This window comes from Sapajus apella, unplaced genomic scaffold (genome assembly GCF_009761245.1).
Source record: "Sapajus apella isolate SASKATOON/1434 unplaced genomic scaffold, GSC_monkey_1.0 scaffold4, whole genome shotgun sequence".
NCBI classification, from domain to species: Eukaryota; Metazoa; Chordata; class Mammalia; order Primates; family Cebidae; genus Sapajus; species Sapajus apella.
This window is the reverse complement of record NW_022436944.1, coordinates 33,861,328-33,883,230: the sequence shown is the minus strand read 5'-3', so window position 1 is coordinate 33,883,230 and position 21,903 is coordinate 33,861,328. Positions and strand designations below refer to the sequence as shown.

Genomic DNA, 21,903 nt, shown 5'->3' with positions numbered 1-21,903 from the left:
TGCTCTCACTTCTACAACAACAAAAACCCTACGCTACAAATTCATGACTTTTTTGAAATCTATTAAAGAGCTGAGTCCACAGAGCAAAACCACTGGCTGAAATTTTGAGAGATAGTGCTTACAGAGAGAGTAGATGGCAGTTTCTGTTTACCTTCTTCAGACACAACTGGACAAAAAGCATGATGAAGCCTTAACGCACTATCTTACAAACTCTTATCCACAAGCCTCACTGGGTCTACTCCTAGAAAAGATTGGAAAGAACCCTGGGGGTTGTGTCTGTTGTGCATATGGAGAGGGTGGGGAACAGCAACAGAACTTCTAAGAGGGTCAAGAAACTGCCTGATTGTTCCCCTTTGTCTCTTCTGTGGAAAACAGCTTTAATCTAGGGGGGGGAGAAGGGCATCTCTGTTGGCCCCATTGGTGAACATTCAGGGGGTAGATGAGAACAGGGAGAGAATCTTATGCCTGGAGGTGGGGCCCTGAGCCCAAAACTGCAGCCAGGGGTGGTCAGCAGAGCCAAGAAGTCTACCTTCATGAGATTCAGGAACACAGTTGACTTAGACTGATCCTTAATCAGAACATCAGACGGTATCCCCCATCCCCTGCCACAAAGCTAAAAAGCTTTTAATAACAAGGAACCACAAAATCCTACTAGAAAAGGAATAAGTTTATGCAAAGAGGCACAACACAAAGAATCTAAGGAGTATTGCTGTAGTAAACCAGGGAGACAAACTTCTGCAGATACATGAAGGCTGTAATACACTGAGGATAACTATGGCAGTAACAGATCACAAACTAAGTCCAACTCCTAACCAGATTAACACAAACCCTTCACCAAAGGCCTTATAAAGAACAGGTGTGCTCGTATAGTCAAAAATTATTCGCCTCAGTCACTATTGTCCTACACATGTCCAGCTTTTAACCAACAATTGAGGCCCATGAAAAAGCAGAAAAAAACTCCCAAGAAAAAGAGCAGCCATGAAGATACATTTATTAAAAAGGTAGCTTAAGAACAAGAGCACTGTTTTGTATATGTTAAATGGTTAAATACTGTAATTAGGGGATTTCGCCTTGAAAAAGTTTGCTTGAGGCAGTGAGCATTGGGTGGAGTTGCAGTTGGTGAATTACTGTGAAATAGTAGAAGGAAAAAAGTCGTAAGATGGTGTGGAAAATTAGTAACGTGAATGTGTGTGGTTCATGACCACCTGAGTTTTGCGTATGAGTGTATTTTGTGAATTCCTACATGGCTTAGATCAGTTGGATACAGTTTTCTGCATTAACTTAGTGTTGGGACAGAATCACTATAAGCAAATGTGAAATTTGCATCATGCTCCTATTGTTCAGTAATATACCAGTCCTGTTAGAATAAATTCACATCAAAAAGCATTATAGCAGAACTGACTATATACATTTCAATATGTAAACAGTTAAGTATGATTATACTAGAATACGCAAAGGGTATGTCAGAGGCTTGTACCTTTACATGGAACCATTTTGAGTTTTGACAAATGTTGATGGCTACAAGTTTGTCACATTGGTGACTCAAATACCACAATTGGGATTATCATGAGCATTGTTAGAAAAGAACAGGGTTAATAAAGTATAATCTCTTAATTTACATTATAGTTACATTCCTGGAAAAATCTGTGTATATGTATATTAAACCCTGCAAAATGTACTTGGTGAGTTATGTATAAAACAATTAGATTCTGGGTTTCATTCATTATAAATAGATTTTTGCCTACATGATTAACCATTTGGACTTTTGGGCTTTTTTTTTTTTTTTTGATACCAGATCTCACTCTGTTGCCCAGGCTGGAGTGCAGTAACAGGATCATAGCTCACTGTCGCCTCGATCTCCTGGGCTCAAGTTATCCTCCCACTGTAGCCTCCTTAGTATCTTGTACTATAGGCACACCGTGCCCAGCTAATTTTTTAATTTTCGTTTTTAGTAGAGAGGAGGTCCACTGTGTTGCCCAGGCTGGTGTTGAACTCCTGAGCTCAAGCAGTCTTCCCATCTTAGCCTCCCAGAGTGCTGGGATTACAGGTGTGAGCCTCTGCCCCTGGCTCAGTTGGACATTTGAAAGTCGTATGGTGCAGACAGTACTTACCTGTGGGACTGTAATGTATGTTGAGTATCTAGTCTCATCCACTTAATGTTAGCAGTGCTCCCAGTCATAGTGCCTCAGATGGGATGGCATTGTACCCCAACTATTACTTTAGTTCCAAATTTTAATCAGTGGTTTTCAACATATTTTTTCTGTTTCAGCAGTGTTCACATGCTCAGCACGTGCCAGTCTGCAACATGTTATGTGGAGTGATTCTTAATCATAGGAATTCCTTCGAGAGTCATTGAGTTAGATTTCTTTGTAACAAATAGCTAAGCCAGCATGTTTATGATCATCTTTGCTAATTTGAGATAGTTACCTGTGCAAAGGTACATTTAGGTGTGGTTCAGTCAATAACACCATATAAGCTGCTAGTAATTATTTTCAGATGCTCTTCAACAGTCTACATGTGTGAGTTTTACTTGCACTTTTACGGACTACTTGTGAAGAAGAGTGAGCTTTAAAGTTAGTGGAATTTTACAGTTTAAGCACTGGAGTTGCCGTTAAAGAACACTGCCTTTTCACATGTTTAGCACATGCCCAGTGGTAATCTCTTTGCAACTGATTAGTAAGTGATATTTTGATTATCGGGTAGAAAAAACCTTTAAAGCAATCTAAAATAATTATTTTAGCTGGGTGCACAATAGTCATGCCTGTAATCCCAGCACTTTGGAAGGCTGAGATGTGAGGATCACTTGAGGCCAGGAGTTCAACGCCAGCCTGAGCAACCCATCTGTTCAAAAAATAAAATAATTAGCTGGGCATGGTGGCATGTGCTACTCTGGAGGCTGAGGCAGGAGGATTGCTTGAGCCCAGGAGTTTGAGATTCCAGTGAGCTGTGATTGTGCTGCTGCACTTCAGCTTGGGTGACAGCAAGACCCTGTCTCTAATTATTTTGATGCTTTGATTTTTGTCAACTCTAGTTGCCACAGCTTAATGGAAGGATTGATAAGGTTATGAATGGAGGAGATATTCTATAGTATTTCATATATTCTGTAACATTTAAATGCTTATACATGGTGTCCTGACTTGTACTGTATTCCTTAGTCATCTAAGGCTATGGGATTTCTCTCCTCAAACTTCTAGTCAAGCTACAGAATGTGTTTTGAATGTTTATCAAATCTTAGAGCAGATAAGCCATTTTTTCCCCCAAACCTTAGAGCTAATGGCCTTAATTTTGAAACTGAAACTTTCCTTTTTTGAGATGATTTGGTAGTATTCTGTAAACTGTAAAGCATTACAGGAGAGGTAGGAATTATAGGGATATTTCAGAAAGAATTGAACTAGAAATATATGTTGCTATTTTTCATTGAGTGAAAGGGAAGTTATAATAAACTTTTGTCTTTCAGTGTTTAGGTGTTCAGGATACTTTCTGTAAAACTGTCTTCAAGTTGTATGTGTTATAAGCTTAGGAAATTTAGTCCTGCATTATGCATTTGCTGTAGTGATAGGAAAAACAGCAACAAGTTAAAATATAGCTGCTAAAAATTTCTTTTGCTCATTATAGGGCATATTTACAGTAGTAGAGCATGATTATTAAGTGCCTGTTGATAAGCTGAAAAGCTTAGACATAGTATACTTTGTTCTTGCATAAGCCAGGTTGTGCTTCAGAGATAAAATGAAATTAGGTCTAGCAAGTTACACTAATGTGTATAAACTAAAAATATGTAAATGATTAATAGCAATTATTTCAAATGCTTAAGTGAACATGTTTCTGGAAAAAACTTTCAGGTGAATATTTTAAGGCATTATTAAGCTTTGTAAAGGGAAGGGTCATAGTAATACATCTTTCGTAGAAAATTTAAAAATTTTTTGACAACAGATAAAGGTTTATTTTGTCAGAAATGCAAATTATTCTCAGATGAGATGGGCATTCATGTGATCGAAATAGAAGAGATGTCTCTTTTTCAATACTCGATTTATATTGTTGAATAGAAAAGGTCAACAAAATTAACTGCTGTGGTATGTATACTTGTCCCCTCCTCCCATTAAATGTTTATTCAGATTTAGGGGCTGTTTTTGAATGTCTCTTGCCCTTGTATTTCATGAATATATACCCAGTTTGTAATTGAAAGGAAATAACTTTTTTGTTTGTTTTGTGTTTTTGTTTTTTAAGACGGAGTTTCGCTCTTGTTACCCAGGCTGGAGTGAGTGCAATGGCGCGATCTCGGCTCACCGTAACCTCCGCCTCCTGGGTTCAGGCAATTCTCCTGCCTCAGCCTCCTGAGTAGCTGGGATTACAGGCACGCGCCACCATGCCCAGCTAATTTTTTTTTTGTATTTTTAGTAGAGACGGGGTTTCACCATGTTGACCAGGATGGTCTTGATCTCTTGACCTCCCAAAGTGCTGGGATTACAGGCGTGAGCCACCGCGCCTGGCCTGGAAACAACTTTTTAAAAAGAGTGGGGGAGATCTCAGATTATTTCAGCTACCCCATGGTAGTGAAAGTAGTTAAGTTAATTTTGATGTGGCAGACAATGCAAACCTTTCACGATTAAAACTTCTGGGCAGTTATTTGAAGATGTGATTATTAGATGAAATTCGTTATTACCACTGGCTTTCTTATTTTTTAAAATTTATCTCTGGAGGTATCTGGTTCTTCAGTAAGTTAAGGAAGGTTAAGATGGCAGGCACTAAAATCTTACTTTGTGATATATTTATGGTTTAAGATTCCTGTCAGTATCATACACATTATACATACTGATGTTCATTTAGAAGAAAATGCTTTTACCTGTCCTTGAGTCATTCCTTAAAATGAAGCTCAAATTTAAAAGGGTTAAAGTTCCTTTGGCAATTTCCCCCATAGACAGCACATTCTATCTAAACAGCTTAGTTGTAGCTTTTTAATCTGGGTAAAAATTAACCTTTTGTGAGCCATTTATATTTTTTTTACCATTTGTTTGAAACCAAACTAATCTAGTACTATGATTTTACTCAGATTTTGAATCCAGTTACAAACAAAACTAGATCCTTAAGTCAATATAAGGGATTCTCTCATTAGTTATTATTTTTTCAAAGGGTTAGTCTTTACATGGGTATCCTTACTACTCCTACCTTTTTGGTAAGATATAGCTGTAGAAAGTATAATGCTCATAAATTAGTTCCTATGATGTGAATGTCTACTACATTTTAAGTGTGATTTTGGAATGTAGCATTGTTTCTGTTGCAGGAGAGTTTGATCAGAAAAAGCAAACTCCATAATTTTTTCCCAACATATTTAAAAAATTTTCACCTGCAGCCAAGTTGGAAGAACTTTACATTAAATACCCACATGCCCACCTCCAGATTTTTATGTTAACATTTTGTTGTATTTGCTTTATCAGATCTTTTCATCGTTCCATCAGTCCATCTTATTATGCATTGCAAGACAAATTCACATTTTTAATTGAGAGCAGAGCTAATGATGGAAGTAAGTTCTGTTCTTGCATTTTACAGACTCAGATGGAAAAATTAGCATCTTACCTGTTGTCTGCAAGTTTTCGTATTTGTGTAAAAATTACTTCCAGTTGATCATGCTTTAAACAAGTGATTAGCCTTGATTAATGCCAATTCTTTCTTTCACTAGTGTATTTTTTCTAAATGTATTCATCCCTGGTTAAATGAGCATTCTGTTTGAGGTTTTACTTAACACAAGCCATGTTTATCTACTTAATTTTGATGTGTGTGTAAATTCTTTTGCTTGTAGCCTGGCCACAATCTGGTCGAGTATCTCTGGTGTTGAGTCCCTTCATCCTGCTTTTGTTCTTAGTGTCAACTTGATGTAGGCTTCTGCTCACTGGACTCTCAAATCCTGTGGTTTTCTGTCAAAATTATGTATCTCCTGAAAGATCATTCTCATTTTAACCATAAATGATCATAAATGGTTTGCCAGTATTACGGCCAGTAATAAATGAGAGAATTCAAGAATATCGTGTTGTTCGAAAGCAGCACACATTAGTATTCATTGAGAAAGGTGAATCTAGCCAAAATGCCTGTGTTGCTCTGAATTTGTCTTTTTATCCCATAGGGCAGTTCTATAAAAAGAACAAACATGTTTCTTTGGTGGTATAATGTCAGGATATAGAATGGAAGTAAGTGAACCTGCCTTGCAAAAATTTCAATGCAATCTAATTACAAAAGTCATTTAAATTTGAAGTTTTCCTCATCAGAAAGAATTAAATTTCAAATTATGAGAATTTGAAATATGGAACACAATGGCAGGAATGAAGGAGATGAAATTTAAGTGATAGTTTGAGCAGAAATTCTTGTTGTTTTGAATGGCTTTTAAACAACCGGCAGAATGACAAATGCTAATGATATAGCTGCTACCAAGATCTCATTCAACATCCCGTTCAACTGTTTATATTTTTTAGTTGGACAGTTTATGGTTGTTTACAGCATATGCATATAAATGGCTGTTACTGATATTACCTGCTTGATACTTGAGTTTCTGATACTAGAAATTCTACGGATTTTTCATCATGGATAGTGGAAATTAATAGTTGCTTAAGAGTTTTTGCCTATAAGCGGTGATTTTTTTGAACCACTTTTAGAGTGTATTTGAAAAATATGTACAGAGGAAATATTAACTGGAGATTAAGTTAGTTTTGCGAAGCTTTCTTTTCTTGCAAGTTTCTCAAGCCATAGTTAAGTTGTAACCATCAAATTTAATATTAGGTTGGATACATATAAGGAAACAATTCTAACAGCTGAAATTTCAAATAACTAAGTGGAGAATATTTAAAAATGTAAGTAAGATTGACTTGTAATAGTATTTTGTAGGAATAAAGTTGAAATAAAGAGAAGCTTAAGCGTTGGGTTATAATTGACAAGATGGCTTTTAAAATTTCATCTATCCTGATTACCTTGGTCGTGTGTGTGTGTGTGTGTGTGTGTGTGTGTGTGTGTGTGTTTGGAGACAGGGTCTTACTCTGTTACCCAGTTTGTAGTGCAGTGGCATGGTGAGGGCTCACTGCAGCCTCAACCTCCCAGGCTCAAGGGGTCCTCCCATCTCAGCACCCATAAGTAGCTGGAACTATAGGCATGTGCCACCACACCTGGCTGATTTTTTTTTTGTATTTTTAGTAGAAACATGGTTTCATCACGCTGCCTATGCTGGTTTTGAACTGCTGGACTCTGGCGATCTGCCTGCCTTGGCCTCCCAAAGTGCTGGGACTATAGGCGTGAGCTACCACACCCAGCAATGTTTTTTTCTCTTTAAAAATGTTTTATGGGAAACATAAATTGTAACAATAAAATAATAATGACAGTAACAATAATAAAATGGCACCCTTATGTACATCATCCAGTTTAAGAAATATTTATTGTTATAGTTACTTTTGAATGGTTAAGTAAAACTGTATGCTAATTAAATTAATAGGATAATGTACTTTTGAAGGTGGAAATTCTAGGTGATACATATTTCATACTAGAAGGATTGAAACTAATAAAAGATTTAGAGAAAAATCGAGCAATTTAACAGAACTTCCCCCCAAAATGCCCTATAAGGTACAAGAGCTGGTAAGTTCTTGAAAATAAGATGCAACAGAAATACAAGGTAACTTTTTTTTTTTTTTTAAAAGACGGGTTTCACCATGTTGGTCAGGCTGGCCTTGAACTCCCAACCTTAGGTGATCCGCCCACCTTGGCCTCCAAAGTGCTTGGATTACTTGTGGCGTAAGCCACCACACCTGGCCTAAAATAACTTTTTTCTGGTTATCACATTTAGTCCTCCTACAGTTCTTTGGGACATTTATTATCATTCCTATGTTGTACATGAACTGTAGTTCAGTGAAGTTCGGAAACTTTTGTTCAAAGTTACACAGCCAGTAAAGGGCAGTTATAAGAATTCTCTAGCCTTACCTTGGTAATAGATTATTGAAATCACTTTAGTGGAATGTTAATGTAGCTTGTTGTGCTAGTTCTTAGTTAACACATAGCATGTGGAATGGCAGCTCTGTGACCAGTGCCCAAAGGAGGTATTCCAGGGTCTTTCCAGATTGAATGATACTTGACTACTGTACTTAGAGGACCTCTAGACTTGTCTTCACTCATTTGCCAGTTATTATCTTGAAGTCATTCCACCTCTCACTTTGAATGATGCAGAGTTGGTACATTTTTCTGATCTTTGTGCATTGCTATTACCCTCATTAGTGAGTTGTCTACATGTCTAGATGTATCTTCATGGTCTAAAAGAGTTAATGCAGTTGCCAGACCACTTGCCATAAATTGGATGAAGTGAGTATCAAAAAGTAGTTAAGATTTTACTGAGAATGTAAAATAGATTTATCTTAAAAATGTGGATGGGCTAATAATTACACTGCTGGGTAACAGATCTCAGCCTCCAATCTCATTTATCTGGCTATTTCTTTTTTTTTTCCATGTAAAATTTTAATTTAAATACAGATGGGGTCTTGCCCTGTTGCCCAGGCTGGTCTCAAACTCTTGAACTCAAGTGATCCTCCCACCGTGGCCTCCCAAAGTTCCAGGGTTACAGGCTTGAACCACCATGCCTGGCCAGTCTGGTTATCTTAAAAGCTCAGTGTTGGTTAGAGTAACTGAATTCTCTTTAAAGAGTATCCTGAGATCATATATTGGTAAGAAATTTTTGTAAAACAACGCTTCGAAAAATGTCATCCCATCCACCAGACGGAGTCCTGCTCTGTCACCCACACTGCTGCTCACTGTAACCTCTGCCTCCCAGGTTTAAGCAATTCTCCTGCCTCAGCTTCCTAAGTAGCTGGGATTACAGGTGCGCACCACCACACCCAGCTAATTTTTGTATTTTTAGTAGAGACGGGGTTTCAGCATGTTGGCCAGGCTGGCCTCGAATTCCAGACCTTGTGATCTGCCCACCTTGGCCTCCCAAAGTGCTAGGATTACAGGCGTGAGCCACCACGCCCAGCCAAAAAATATTTTCTAAGCTTAATAAAGATGGAAATATTTTGAAAGTTTATTTATAGATATAGAATATTCCGGCTTTGGAGACTTCTTTTTCTTTCTTTTGTCCTGTGTTGAATATGGTAATTTGTTTTACTGCTTAAAATTGTAGATTTCAAAGTTATTTCTGACGAATGCCCAGTCATCTGTCCAGATGAAGATAATAACTAAAACTAGTTCTAAATTATTCCAGGAATTTGCTGTCAAATGATATATCTTGCAATTACATGGTCAGCGTGGATTTTTTTTTTTTTCTTCATAAAGTTGAGGGAAGGTATTAAAGCTTAGGTTAAGAACCTAAAGTGTGAAATTAAGCAGGTTGGTCCAAAGTCTGGCCCAATCGCTTACCAGCTGTGTGACCTTAGAACAGTGATTTAATTTCTCTGTCAGTTTTCTTGTCAATAAAATGGGAATCATACCGGTACTGCAGTGTTGTTATGGGGACAAAATGAAATGAAATAAATGCAGAGTAAATGCATGGCCTAATCACTAACGTGATGAGTATTCAATAAAAGTTGTTGCATAATTTCAGGACATGTCATAGATTTTCAGATTAGAGTCACCTTGCTTCCCCAATTTCATTAAAGGCAATCTTTAATGGGGTTTTAAAATGAAAAAGAATTATCCTGATTTCTATTGTGAGGCTAGACAGACACTAATATAGCATTGAATTATTCCGCTAGGGCTGACTTGGTACTTCACGGGATGTCTCTTCCCTCCCTTGCCTCTTAGATACACCCCAACTTAAATATAATGTAGTTGAATGCAAGCTTTTCAAATGGAGCAGTTTTCTTCCATAAATAACCCATTTTGCTAGGCTTTTATTGGATGCAGAGTAAAACATCACTTTTTTTTTTTAATGATTCCGTTCCAATGCAATAAAATATCACTTGTTGCTTTCTTAAGTATTAGAGAAAATTATCAGGTATACTAATATTGGACATAGGAACTTGTACTGATGGTAGGAACTTCCAGAGAATTGAAGTACTACTTTCCTCCTATACTAGTTTTCTAGAAGTCAGCATTCTAATCTGCATCAGGAATACAGTATTCTCATAGGCCAGGTGGTTGGTAGTTTATTTTTATCTTAATGTGTTATGTATCTTCTCATTCTGCTTTTATCCCAATCTAAGGACTCTGTGGAGTCTGGTGCTTTCATCACCTCCAGGTTTATAGACCTTAGAAAACCTTCTTGATGTAAAGTTGTTTAATTTATCTCCAAAAAGGTCTTTTTGAGTTATATACCCCCAAATCAGTGATCCCTATAAGGTCATTCTTTAGGTGTTTATTTTTTTAAAAAAAAAATTTTATAAAAACATTAAAAAAATTATTGTATTTCTTTTGTTATTGTGAGATTAGTTTGTTCCCCTCTATGGGTTTATTAGGGATCTTTATTCCTTCTGGTTCATGCCCTGTGTTTTTTATGGTTGTCATTTTAAAATCTTTATTTTTCTCTGCCTTTTTAATTTTTAGACCTTTAATTATATCAACTAATCTCAACACATTTTCTTATTTCTCAGTTTTCCCAAGATAAGCCCTTGATACAGAGTCAGTTATTCTAGTATCTTCAGTTACGGACTAGGAATACAAACCCCATTCCTCAGTATCAGCCGTTCACCTTTTCTATCTGCCTTTCTCTTCCATTGTTCCAGTCTTTAGTTACATAAGGGAAAAATATCCGTATGCCTAATATATCTCCTTTTTTTGGCGAGTCCTCGGAGATACTGCCCAGGTTTCTTTTCAGCAATATCGTTTACTGCAAAATATTCAGAAGGCAGGGATAATGCTTGCTGGGTTTAATAAATGTTAGTTGGGTGTCTTTGTCATCCCAGGTGTGAAATCCAGAAACAGACAGACAAAGCACCACACCAACTGTCAGGACTATATTTAGCTGCCCCTATACTCACTAGTAGGAAGAGGTTAGTTGACTGTAAGAAATTTCTTCTTTTTGGTAACAATAAAAGTTTCTGTAAACTTGGTGTTACTTGTGGTTCCTTTTATTATTTTTTCAACTGATGCCTTTCCAGAAGGTTTGACAAGACCCTATTTGCGAGTTCCTATTAGAGCATCAGGTTTGAGGTCGACAACAGAATTGCCCATGGATTTGCTGAATTTTACTCATTCACTCAAATATTTATTTTTGAGTACCTGTTTTGTATCAAGCACTCTTGTGGCCTCTGTAGAAACATTAATGAGCTGAACAGACAAAAACTACCTCTCTCAGATAGTCTAGTAGAATTAGGTGAATAATAAATTGCAATTAGAATGTGAAAAGTGCTCTGTGGGGAAAAGAAGGAATAAGACGGAATCGGAAGTGTAGAATGAGAAGGAGGGTGGTTACAATTTAAATCAAGATGGTAATGTATGAACACAGATTTGAAGGAGAAAGAGGCATAAGCCATGTAAATATCCAGGAGATGAGCGTTCTATGTAGAGTACAAAGGCTCTCGATAATTGGTAATAACAAAAACAAATAGGACGAATGAAGAAAGCAATTTCAAAATAAGGGTGTCTTTTAAAAAAATGTTTTTACCACTCAGGTATATACCCAAGAGAAATGAATACATATACAAAAACTCAAATATGCTTGTTCATAGTTGTAGTATTCATAATAACCAAAAGGTAGAAATAACACCCATGCCCGTCAGTTGATGAATGGATAAACAAAATAGGTATATCCATACACCAGAATATTATTTGGCAACATGGAACAGCATAGGCAAACCCATAGTGACAAAGTAGATTAGTGGCTGCCAGGTGCTGAGGCTGAGGTATAATGGGGAGTGACTGCTAACAGAGTTTCTTACTGGGGTGATGAAAGTGTTCTGAAAATAGTGGTGATGGTTGCAGAACTCCAAATATACTAAAAATCACCAAATTGTACACTTTTAAAAAGAGTGAATTTATGATGTGTGAATTGTGTCTCAAGCTGTTACAAAAATGTTTTTGCCTGAGAAGTTTTTCTAATTATGTAAAAAAATAATTGCTGACTTAATATTCACAGTATAAAAAGGTATAAAGCAAGCTTTAATAAACACAATTGCAACTATTCAGTTTGTATTATTAGCACTTTGGCATGTATTCTACAGTGTTTTTTTTTTTTTTTTTTTTTTTCCCTTGAGATGGAGTCTTGCTCTGTCGTCCAGGCTGGAGTGTAGTGACCTCAGCTCACTGCTACCTCTGCCTCCCGGGTTCAAGTGATTCCCCTGCCTTAGCCTACCAGGTAGCTGGGATTACAGGTGTCTGCATGTAGAATTACCACGCCTGACTAATTTTTTGTATTTTTAGTAGAGCTGGGTTTCACCATGTTGTCCAGGCTGGTCTTGAACTCCTGACCTCAAGTGATCCACCCGCCCTCGGGCTTCCAAAGTGCTGGGATTACAGGCATGAGCCACTGCTCCCCGCCTCTACAATATTTTTTAGAGTGTGTTTCTAACTATTAAGGCAAGGGAGAAATAGGTAAGTCACAAAAGAAGAAATAACCATATTTAACTTTTATTCAAAATGAAGTGATACAGTATTTTCAAAATCTTAACAGTCTTTCATTAGCAGCCAGTTCCAACAATGTAAAATTAGCAAAGTTTACCTTTTTTTAAAAAATGGATTCTGAATTTTATATACTGGGTTACAGTCAATGAATACTGTATATAATGTGGTCTCAATGCATGTGACTGTTAGGCTGATTCCATATGTGAATCACACAGATTGAACAATGTTGATCTGTTCTATATCCTGCTCAATCAGGAATCCATTAGTCAAACTGCCGTCGAAGTTTCTAAATGCTTACTCTGTTTCTGTACTTCGCTTCATGTGGCTTGGAAACAAACCATTTGCAACTATACTTTGAGTAGCCCTGTTCTGGAATATTCATAAAGTGGAATACCATATAACCTTAAAAATCATTTTCTCATAGACTATTTAATTACATGGGGAAAGGTTAATATTCTGTGAAAACAGGTTAAACAGTACAAATGCCAATCTCATTTAAAACTGATTTTTCTCAATATAAAAAGGTTAAAATGATTATCTTCGGATGCAAGGATGAATGATTTGCTTTCTGAACATTTTAGATTTCTTCATATGGACATATATCACTTTTATAATGAGAAAATTATGTTTTACTTATTTTTAGAGACAGAATCTCACCCTATCACTCAGGCTAGAGTATGGTGGCACAATCATAGCTCACTGTAGCCTCAAACTCCTGGGTTCAAATGATTCTCCCACCTCAGCCTCAGAATAATACCACACTACTCAATAGTGTTTGTTCAGCCCTCCTCTTCTTAAAAGTAGCTAGGACTGTAGGCACATGCTATCACGCCCTGTTAACTTCTATTTTTTGAGATAAGGTCTCACTGTGTTGATTAAGGCAGGTCTCAAACTCCTGGCCCCATTGATCCTCCCACCTCAGCCTGAGAATGGCTGGGGTTATAGGCGTGGGCCACTGTGCCAGTAAGAAAATTATTTTAAAATTGCCTCATTTATAGTAGGTCCCCTTTAAAGTGGTAGTGTCAGCAAAATGGCTAGCACTTAGCTCACCAAAAACCTTTTGGAATTGGTTTGACACTGGAAAATGTGTTTAGGTGTCCGTTGTATGCCAACGCATTATTTGGCAATGTGAGATTTAAAGCTTTCTTTATTTGACATTTTAAAAATTCCATGCACTGGGGATGTTGATAGATGTCATTTCTGGTCAAGAAACCCAGTTCAGTGTAGGGGAGAGAGCTGGACAGACAATCACAATATGGTGCTAAAGGTTATGATAAAGACCTGAATAGACCAGTCCCTGTCCCTAAAAACCTTACGGTCTTGCAAAGAACGTACAGCAAGCTGTGAAAGAGAGAGATCATGCTACCTTTCTTATGGGAGACTTGGGAAGATTAAAAATATATAACATGTACTAAGTGCCTCCATATTTTTATCTTCCAGGTTTGAGCACAAAATGAACATAATTAGGGAGAATAAGGATCTGGCATGTTTCTATACAACAAAACATTCATGGAGGGGGAAGTAAGTATTCCTGTTGGTTTTATTTTTCTGTGCTTCTACAAAACATCATTTTAAACATTTCCCTGTTTCATAATCTTGAATAATACTGCACAACTCAATAGGATGTGCGGCCCTTCTCTTCTGAAAAACATACATACTTTAAATGTAAATACTACATTTAAATTATTTTTTTCTTTTGACATTTCCAGTTTTTTATGTTTCTTGGGAAGGAGTTTGGTAAACATTAAAAGTGACAGAAGGAAAGTAAACCAGTTATCTACCCTCTTGGATGCTATCACTTAATGATGAGGTTATGTAGTAGTAGCAGTGTGTAAACCCTACATCTTTGTTACCCAGAGACTAACCTTCCTGTAACTAATATTTTCATATCTGTTTGACTGTCGGAGAAATTATGCCATTCTAATGAAGTCTAATCTTTTTTTAGGCCTGTAATGAAATTGAAAAATTGGGTTTGATCTTTTATTTGGAAGGGAGGGATGGCATTTTTTAGTAGCTTCCCTAGTCAGACCAATATGTAAGTGCTTCTGTTTCCTGTCTGGAAGATGGGTGGTTATTCCTACCCTTAAGATTGTTTTAAGAATGAAATGAAGTGATATGGCGTGTATGAAAGTTTCAAAATTGTACCTTAAATATATTGAATATTCAATCAATGGCATCTGTTGACCATTAGAAAAGTTTAGTCTTTGGTCTTTTTCATCACTCATGAGTAAAATGAGGCTGTCACACTTTGACAAATCAGTGACCATATTATTCTGAATTGTGCCACAAGGTAAAACGTGACACATGCACAAAGCCAATAAGTATTTGTTCTCTCAACTTTATTTATTTATTTATTTATTTTTTGAGACGGAGTTTCACTCTTGTTACCCAGGCTGGGGTGCAATGGCGCGATCTCGGCTCACCTCGGCAACCTCCGCCTCCTGGGTTCAGGCAATTCTCCTGCCTCAGCCTCCTGAGTAGCTGGGATTACAGGCGCGCGCCACCATACCCAGCTAATGTTTTGTAGTTTTAGTAGAGACGGGGTTTCACCATGTTGACCAGGATGGTCTCGATCTCTTGACCTTGTGATCCACCCGCCTCGGCCTCCCAAAGTGCTGGGATTACAGGCTTGAGCCACCGCGCCCGGCTCAACTTTTTATTTTTTAGTTACTGGAGAGAGTGGTAACTCTTAGGATGGGGTAACATCTGAACTCTCTAGTATTTCTGGTTTGCATTAGCAAACTGCCTATAATTTTGGAAGATTCAATTATTTGACTTTGTTGTCTAGTAATTCAATTGTATGAACTCCTAAATTAGAATAATTATTACCCTTGTAGAATACTTGTCTCTAATTTTATTTTTCCCTAGTTAGTATCAGTGAGTGAAGTCTGGGAAAAAAGTGGCATATTCAGTGTTATGAGTCATTTTAGTTCTTTGAGTCAGCCTTAGAAAAGTATATCTCTAAATGATCCTTATTTTTTCCTCAAGTGGTACTCTGGTCATCATACTATCACTTCTGTTTTTAATAATATGATTATAACATACTGACAGATTCTAAAGAACAAACTTATTGCAATGCTTTTTTGCTTTTACAATGCTTTGTGAGCTTGTAAGTAACTGTGGTCATCAAATTTTTTTGTAACTTTTTAGGGTAGTGACTAAGACTTAACAATCCTCTTCTTTCCTCTTTGTAACAAATCGGAGCACAACTGTTTGTGTGCTCATAGCATAATTCTGTGCCTTGAAACTTTGTTTTGTTTTTATAATAGCTTTAAGACACAATTTACATACCATGAAATTCACTATCTTAAGGTGTACAATTCAGTGAATTTTATTTTATTCATAGAGTTGTGAACCGTCATGACTGTTGTGAGAACGCTTTGATCACCTCACCTTCCCTGCAAAAAACTTCCTCTAAACACTGTGTTAGAAATCAGCAGTTAACTCCCTTTCCTCCCTTCTTTTGGCAGGCATTAATCTACTTCCTGTCTCTGGATTTGTCAATTTGGGACATCTTATATAAATAGAATGATACAAAATGCTGTATTTTCTGACTGACTTCCATTAAGCATAATGTTTTCAAGGTCGTCTATATTTTAGCATATATCAGTACTTAATTTGCTTAACGTCATATATATATATATCTATTGTATGGATATACCACATTTTGTTCATTCATCAACAGATGGACCTTTGAATTATTTTTCCTTTTTTACTATTATGAATAATACACTGTGAATGTTCCCATATTTCTAGTTCTTTTATGTATATACCCTAGAGGTGGAGACTGCAATGAACAGAGATCATGCCACTGCATTCTAGCCTGGGTGACAGTGGCACCCTGTCTCAGAAAAAAAAAAAAAAAAAAAGGCAACTGACAATTGAGTAGGCATTGCATTGAATCTGTATATCCATTAGTGGAGTATTTCCATCTTAACAGCATTGTCTTCTAATTCATGAACATGTGGTGTTTTCATTTGTTTATATCTTTTAACATTTTTTTTCAAGGGTGTTCTGTCGATTTCAGTGTACCCCTTGAATCTTCTCCCTGAGAGATTACATTTTCCAGATGGTGATAGTTATCATTTCATTGGATTAGATACATTATTAAATGGCACTGAGACTTTTTATTATACTTACCTATTTTATATGGCCAATTCTAATCTAGGTTTAAAGTACTCCTCAGCAATGTTAATGTGAAAAATAAATGGCGAACATTAAAAATGTTCTAGTGGGCCGGGCGCGGTGGCTCAAGCCTGTAATCCCAGCACTTTGGGAGGCCGAGGCAGGTGGATCACGAGGTCAAGAGATCGAGACCATCCTGGTCAACACGGTGAAACCCCATCTCTACTAAAACAACAAAAAATTAGCTGGGCATGGTGGCTCATGCCTGTAATCCCAGCTACTCAGGAAGCTGAGGCAGGAGAATTGCCTGAACCCAGGAGGCGGAGGTTGCGGTGAGCTGAGATCGCGCCATTGCACTCCAGCCTGGGTAACGAGCGAAACTCCGTCCCCCCAAAAAAAAAAAAAAAATGTTCTAGTGTTTCACTATAGTTAATTGAACCTTGTCTCTAGAAACAGGTCTATGTACAACAATTTTTTTGTGATTTTTGGGATTTAGGACCTCAGTTTTAAGACACTCCATGCCTTTATCCGTGTTGCTAACCTAGCCCCACCATCTTAGAAAGATGTTATTGACAGTGAAAGTAAAGATGATTTTTCTTGTCTTCATATGCCAAAATTAAAGATAACCTCTCCAGATATTTCCCTTGAAGATATTTGTGTGATCCATTTCTGTTACCTTTGTAGTAGTTTTCATTATACCTTACTTCGTAGCTGCTGAATGCCTTTATTAAGGGTCTATTCTTCATTGATATAGATGCCTTAGCTGGCAGAGTAGCTTCTTCTGTGCTTGTCATTTTTCCTACTTCTATATACATAATTTAGTTGGATGTTTATTCTGAGAGGAGCAAGAAAAGGAGAGTAGATTCAGGGGAGGAAAAGGCACTTTTCTTTCATGAAGGAGCAAAATTTCTTTTTTGGCCCAAGTAAGCCATTTCAGACAGAAAGGTTCAGAGGTCTCAGTTAAAGCAGAAGTGCAGACTCACTATGGAAAATTTCAGAGCAATATTCAAAGTACAGGTTCTTTTTTCTGGATTAAAATTTACCTGTGGATCACCTTAATATTGCATACATTAATTGTAGCAAATGCTCTGAAATTAGAATATCATTTTGGCATCTAAACAGGATTTTCACCTCAATGCATTAGGATATGTAATGATCAGCCTATGAAATTTAATGTCAGAAGCTCACTACATTCATAGTCTGTGTAATAACTGGATACAGGAAATTGAGAGAAGTGCTGAGGGAAAGGGAAGCTGGTGAATTTCTAGTACCTTTCTTATATGTAGGAATGGAGTTAGACAAGAGAAGAGATACCCTTTTCTTTGGCTGCCTGGCATTTACACACCTCACCAATCCTCATAACCCCCAGGAATTCTGAGTTTTTTTTTTTTTTTTTTTTTCTTGCTCTTGACCCGGCCAGTCTTTAAACCTCAGATGAGATGTCCTTAATTCTTTGTGTTTTCTTTGTATGTTTTGTGACTATTATCAGGCAACCTAGAACTTGAACATCTCTCACCTAGAAGTGCAAATTGGATCACATCTCCTTTATAGGCATCTTATATTTTATATACAGTATTGTGTTAAAAGCTAGCTCCATTTGAGCTGGAAAAAATATGGACATTGCATCATGGAATTTAAGGCCTTAAAATACTGCATTTCATGGGATGCCCTTTTATTTCTTCTGAAATCCCTTACTGAGCTTTTAAGACAGATATTTGCAGAGTATGTCCTATCAAATTCTTTTCTTTTCTGAGGAGTACAACTTTTTATCTGAATGAACCCTCCTAGGTGAAACTGATCTTTAAAGTTTTAACCAGAGTATCCTGGCAGTACAACCAGATGAACTATCAATTTGCCCATTAATTTTGTTCTTTGTTTTGAATATGAATACACTAAAGCAGTCATGGGCTGGGTGCAGTGGCTCACAATTATAATCCCAGCACTTTGGGAGGCCAAGGCTGGAGGATCACTTGAGGTCAGGAGTTCAGAACCAGCCTGGCCAACATTGTGAAACCCCATCTCTACTAAAAACACAAAAATTAGCTGGTGTGGTGCATGCCTGTAGTCCCAGCTACTCAGGAGGCTGAGGTGGGAGAATCGCTTGAATCCAGGAGGCGGAGATTGCAGCAATCTGAAATCCTGCCACTGCACTCCAGCCTAGCAACAGAGCTAGACTCCATCTCAAAAAAAGCTGTTATGGCTACTTTAAAACATAAATATACTAATTAGAATTTGTTCAGTTATTCTGTTGGAGTTTTGGGATCCCCCACTCTCCATTAGTCAACTAGTTGAATAATAGTAATAGGAATAGCTAACATTTATTGACTGTTTTACTCATTAGCTGGGCACCTAAGTGCCAAGTAATTTAAGTGAATTATTTTTCTCACATTATGAAGTACATATACAGTCATGTACTACATAACATTTCAGTCAGTGATGGACTGCATATATGATGATTCCATGTTTAGATACACAGATATTTACCGTTGTGTTAAAGTTGCTTACAGTATTACAGTAACATGTTGTACACTAGGAGCAATAAACTATACCATGTAGACTACGAGTGTAGTAGGCTATACCATCTAGGTTTGTGTAAGTACAAAACTAGTAAGTACAGAATGTTGGGAAGAATCCTGTGATGTTCACATAATGATGAAGTCACCTAATGATGCATCCTCAGAATCGATTCCCATTGTTAAGTAATGCATGACTATATATTATCCACATCTTTCAGTTAGGGAAACCAAAGCTTAAAGAGTTAAGGAAGTTAGCAGAGAAAACATAGCTAGTGAATAGTCCAGGCAGTGTGATTTGAGTTGGTGTGCCTAACCGTTAAGCTGTAGTCCTTTACCAGTGCTGACTATTGATTGCCTAAGAAACCTTGTAGGTCAGTTATCCCTAATTTCATTATTGGACTAAAATTCTAGTTCAAGTAACTGGATTCTCAAGCTTTTAATGATAAAAGGAAAAATTCTGGGTTCTGTGAGGATCCTAAAGGCTTTGAGGAATTGGTAATGTAAACTTATTTTTAAATGGCCAAGGCAACTACGATGTTCAGCCTAGGAAAAAGAATTCAAATTGAAGGTCTGACTGATAGAAATAATTAGGTATGCTCTGTGTGCAGCTGAAAGACAGCACTTGGGTCAGTAGGTAGAATTTGTGGGATGTAGATGTTGGCTTAGTTCTAGGAAACGGTTGTCAATATCTGCAATACTAGGACCCAAATAGAATTACTTTCAGCGAAGGTATGTTAGTTCCCTTGCATCAGCCAGTAGTGAAAAATTATAACTAGCCAACCTTGCCTACAGGGTTGTAAAGGTTTCTGCTGTGTATTATGAGGTCTAGAGTGGGTAACATAAAAGCCCTCTTCTAACTCGGATTAGCTCTGTTTGGCTTCTTTAAAACCTGGCTGCATAGATTGTCCACTGAAGGGATTGAGGATCTTGAACTTCAGAAGTAATACAGGTACACAAAAATCTTCTGACCTCAAGAATTTGAGAACCATTATTTTATCGTAAACATGAACTTTCTCAGTTTGCAAAAATGTTGAATTTTCTCTATTATAATACTGAATTACATGGATTTTCTGTGCAGAAGAGTAATGGATGTTATTATGGTGACCAGTATTTTTGTAGTGTCTCTGTTGACAGTATTTTACATGCCTGATTGATAAAAGCTAGGTAAATATTTGAGTTAGAAATTAACTTTCAGACAGTGACAAGAATCTTAGTTCTTATTACTTTGGAGTTTATTTCAGATGTCTGAATTAGATAACTAAATAACAAAATCTTGGGAGGAAACCATAAGTCTTCAAAGGACTGACTCTTACTGCTGTATTGCTGAACCCAGCACAGTGTCAGGTACTCATGCAATCCATTATAGTACCTTCTGCAGTATCTGATCTAACACATTGTTTTTTTTTTTTTTTATTTTGCCTAAAGAAAAAAGCATATTAAAAAGTTATAAAATACCTTATGTAAAAAAAATTATGCTATAAAATACCAGATGTAAAAAAAAATCATGTCATAAAAAACTGTTGGGTTTTTGTTTTTTTCTTTTTCAAGACGGGGGGGGGCGGGGTGGGTCTCACCATCTTACCCAGGCTGGTCTCGAACTCCTGGGCTCAAGCCACCCTCCTGCCTTGGCCTCCCAACATGAAGGGATTACAGGCATGAGCCAGTGCACCTGGCAAAGAAAATTGTTTTAAAGAGGAAAGCACTATTCATAAAGACTAGAAAGTTTAAGAATGCTGTAACTTTTATTTTCAGGAATTAAAATAATTCAGAAGTGTTTTAATAGAAATTAATATAAATTTAGTCTGTTAAAAAATATATGTACCGCCTATCAAATCCAAAACTTGGTAACATTCCCAGCTTTTGCCTCAGTGGTCTTCCTGTTCAGATGATCTTATCTCCACCAGTACTATCATTAGCACAATATGTTTTTTTTCTTATTCTTTATCACCAATTGCTTGGGGAGTAAAATGCTCCATAGTTAAAGCAGTTGCCTCAAACACTTATATTTCTTTAAGCAGCTTTTGTTTCCCAATTCTAAATAATAATATACCTAGTGGTAATATAAATTATGTTTCTTAATAAGCTATTATATTACAATAAGTCTGTGAGTTGTGATAACTTAAATACTTCCTGTAGGCATTTAATAATGTAAGTTTAGATCGTGAATAAACAGAAAACGGGTGTCGGAGGTAAAGTCAATAATAAATATTTTTCAGCTGGGGGCAAAGGTCTTAAATATTTTTTCACATATATGACATTTGTTATAAATTGCTAATATATTGTTTACTTCAGTCTTTCATAATTTAATTTTATATGGCTGTATTTTTCTAATTTTTAGTGAGATAATTTTTTTTTTTTTTTTTTTTTTTTGACACGGGGTTCCACTCTTATTACCCAGGCTGGACTGTAATGGTGCGATCTTGGCTCACTGCAACCTCCGCCTCCTGGGTTCAGGCAACTCTCCTGCCTCAGCCTCCTGAGTAGCTGGGATTATAGGTGCCGGTCACCACACCTGGCTAATTTTTGTATTTTTAGTAGTGACAGGGTTTCGCCCTGTTGGCCAGGCTGGTCTTTAATTCCTGATCTCAAGTGATCCTCTGGCTCGGCCTCCCAAAGTGCTGGGATTACAGACTTGAGTCATCGCACACTGCTGATAAAAATCTTTTAGCTCTAAATGTTGTGACTAATATTCCATACATGTGAGGTATTTTAAAGATTTTCATCTCTAAATCTTATACAAGGGGAC

The 21,903-nt window shown here is 37.0% G+C and overlaps 1 protein-coding gene across 3 annotated transcripts in view; it reads left to right on the top strand.

The window, feature by feature from the left end:
- Positions 1 to 21,903, top strand: part of DNAJC13 (DnaJ heat shock protein family (Hsp40) member C13) — a 120,964-nt gene that overhangs the window by 2,736 nt on the left and 96,325 nt on the right. For all 3 annotated transcript variants that reach the window (XR_004265025.1, XM_032266534.1, XM_032266543.1), the window contains exon 2: positions 13,957 to 14,037. Coding sequence is in view for 2 of the 3 variants with exons in the window: in XM_032266534.1 (XP_032122425.1) it covers positions 13,970 to 14,037 (68 nt within the window). In the remaining variant the exon portion in view is untranslated. The remainder of the gene's footprint in view (positions 1 to 13,956; positions 14,038 to 21,903) is intronic.